This window comes from Limulus polyphemus, unplaced genomic scaffold (genome assembly GCF_000517525.1).
Source record: "Limulus polyphemus unplaced genomic scaffold, Limulus_polyphemus-2.1.2 Scaffold5205, whole genome shotgun sequence".
Classification (NCBI taxonomy): Eukaryota; Metazoa; Arthropoda; class Merostomata; order Xiphosura; family Limulidae; genus Limulus; species Limulus polyphemus.
Window position 1 is genome coordinate 18,127 of NW_013670815.1, and position 2,955 is coordinate 21,081.

Consider the following 2,955-nt stretch of genomic DNA (forward strand, 5'->3'; position numbering starts at 1 on the left):
TGAATTATAATCTACAGTTTGATACCAAACTTATTGACATAAATTCATGAAACAGTAGTTCAATAAAATTTTGAATGAATTATAGTTTTTTCTACTAAGTTAATTTTAACTGTTTTTAGGACTGAACATGTTTAAAAAAATTACTTGTACCACGTACATGAAAAGTATATTTTAAGAGAAGAATGTGTTTTTGTGAAATTGTTTGAAAAAGTTGATTAATTATGGAAATAATGTTACTAAAACGTTCACTAAAATTTTGTTGACATTAACATGCTCTGTATACAAATAAGCAAAAAAAAAAAATGTTACTAACAATTGTAAACTGAATATTAGAAGATGAAGCTTGAGTATATTGTTAATATTTAAATTGTTTTTCTACCTCAGGGTTCACTTGAAACTAAAGAATTAATTCTTGACGAAGTAGCGAGAACTTTGAATCTTCACCCCAACCGCTTCTGCGTGTTTGCCGCCCTTTTGGGAAATTATTTACTTACTGAAGAAGATCTGACACCTTTTCACCATGTTCTTTGTCCAGATCAGCCCAAAGACAAGGTTTGTATCTTGTCTCTGTCGAACTTGAAATAATCTTTTATCTTGAGGATCATCCTTCAGCCAGCATTAACATCAACAATATTACTAATTGTTATTATTAATGTTGATCTGTTTAGTGCATACATTTCTATATTGTTGGTTAATTGCATTTATGTCTGGGCTTGTGTAAAATATTGTAGGTTTTATACACTCTCAATGGTGCTATAATGTATATTAATGAACAGTGTAAAAGTTTACAGTCAGAAGTGTGTTTGCTCAAAATATCTTACCACCTATATAAGTGGGAAGCAGAAATCTGTTTTTAATGGTCATAGTCTTGTGATAATAAAAACCACACCTACTGTGTGGGGTTTGGCCGTGTTTCATTATCATACTTGTTTTTCGTAAATGTATGTCCAAGATATTCAGTGACTAATGTTAGACACCCCCAAAGGATCAGCAGAACGTCTGAAGGCTTATGTAACACTAAAAATTGAGTTTCAGTGATGGGCATAGCATAAATAGTTCATTGTGTAGATATGTTCTTAATAATAATAAAAAAGTTTTAGACAAGTTATTAACCTTTGATATATCACCATCAAAAGTAAATCTTTTTACTCCTGGCCTAGATTTTTATAAAAGTATTTACAATGTATCATTTACTAATTAACAATTAAAAAGACTTGTTGTTTAAGCTGTCTTCACAGTTTTTATGTGTGTGACTATTTGGCCTACATTATGACTTAAAATATTGTAGTATACTTTATATCAGTGAAGTTGTTATTGTTGTAATAAACTACATACGTGAATGTTTATCTTTTAGCCAATTCCTGCAGAAACTCTTATTAAAGCTGTTGTGGACTTTGTACGGGGCCTTCCTTTTGTTGACAACCTTGAGGCTGTAGGTACTCAAATATTTGGAGCTGTTGGACAAAACAAAATTCAGAAATTTAAACAATGTGTTCAGTACTACTTGAATGGCACTAAAGATGGATTTCTTCATTATTATCCAGCTGTGCAAGGTGAGAAAGGTCGTTCAAACATTTTAAAAATTCAACTGTTTAGATGATAACTTCATATATATATATATTAATAACATGTACATCGTCCACTTTTGTGCTTGGAGTGATACTTAAAAACCTTTTTTGTATACTGTCAAACATTATTAGGTTGGTTAACAGTTACCGCTGTAATCATTACATCTTAAAGAAGATTTTGAAATACTTGAGGTAAAATAGATATATTTTTAATATTTTACTGTAGTCAAACACAACACTGGAAACTGTGTTAAATAAACATCTTGTTTCTGTGTACACTTGTTTTCTAATTGAAATGTTCATTTCTTAATAGCACAACAAGTTGGATTGTATGAGCAGTTTTTTCTCTCTTTTTCAAAGTTTGGAAATATTTTTTAATAATGTTTTATCTACAAGCACTGTAGGCTTTCATTTTGTGGATGCTTACAAAATGACAGTCTAAAACTTTGAGGTAACTAGTCAGAATGGAACCATTATTTACGAAAAGTTCAAGTATAGACTAATCCAAGAAATTTTGAAATATATTGTATGTGTAAGCTTTCAGGAAATTGGTATAACATTTAAATATGGTGTCTTGACCAATGTAAATATTCAAATATGTTTAATAAAAAGGATTTTTTTTTTTTTAGAAAATCACGTGGTGAAATTTCTCATTTTGTGAAAAAACTAGAAGATCGGGGTTTGTTTTTGAGAAACTTATCAATTAACTGAAAACAAAGATGCATTGTAATATTTTCTATTTCCTTAAGAAAGAGATAAAATTATTAAAATATATCTCGATGATAAACATCCTGTCACTTATCGGGATTGTATAATGAGCATTTAGATTGTCAAAATTAATTTTCACCATTGAGAGGAATCGACTTTATAATCTATGTAAGTGTTATATTTTTAGATGTAGTTCAGATTGAAAGTAAGCTAACTGCATAAATCAGCCTAGAATAGAAGGATCTTGAACTGATGCTTTGAAATAACATAAACACAGTGATCATAAGGTGTTGGTATTAATGCAAGAATACCAAACTGTTGTATAATACTAGTTTTAAATGTTGAAGTCTAGAATGGAAATGTGGCCTTCTATTTCAACAAGAATATACAATAACCTGCACCCCTTCTCAAAATGTCTTCTTTAGGAAAACGTTCTTGCCTAATTGCACTAGTTAAATTGATTATTTATCACAGCATAACTTTCCATAGACACCATTGATATAAAAAGATAATTTGAAGATAATTATTTGAGCATTCTAAAGAAGTCATAGATTTGATATAAAATGCTTAATTAATAAAAACAAAATTACATGGTATAGAAAGTAATGATTATTACAGTACGTATAGTTATGATCATCGCCCATTACAGTACGTGTAGTTATGATCATCGCCCATTACA

General features: G+C 29.6%; 1 protein-coding gene across 1 annotated transcript in view; it reads left to right on the top strand.

Annotated features, from left to right (window-relative positions):
• Positions 1 to 2,955, top strand: part of LOC106472270 (constitutive coactivator of PPAR-gamma-like protein 1) — a 28,185-nt gene that overhangs the window by 5,972 nt on the left and 19,258 nt on the right. The window contains exons 2-4 of the mRNA XM_013932896.2: positions 385 to 552; positions 1,355 to 1,562; positions 2,239 to 2,247. Of these exons, the coding sequence (XP_013788350.2) occupies positions 385 to 552; positions 1,355 to 1,562; positions 2,239 to 2,247 (385 nt within the window). The remainder of the gene's footprint in view (positions 1 to 384; positions 553 to 1,354; positions 1,563 to 2,238; positions 2,248 to 2,955) is intronic.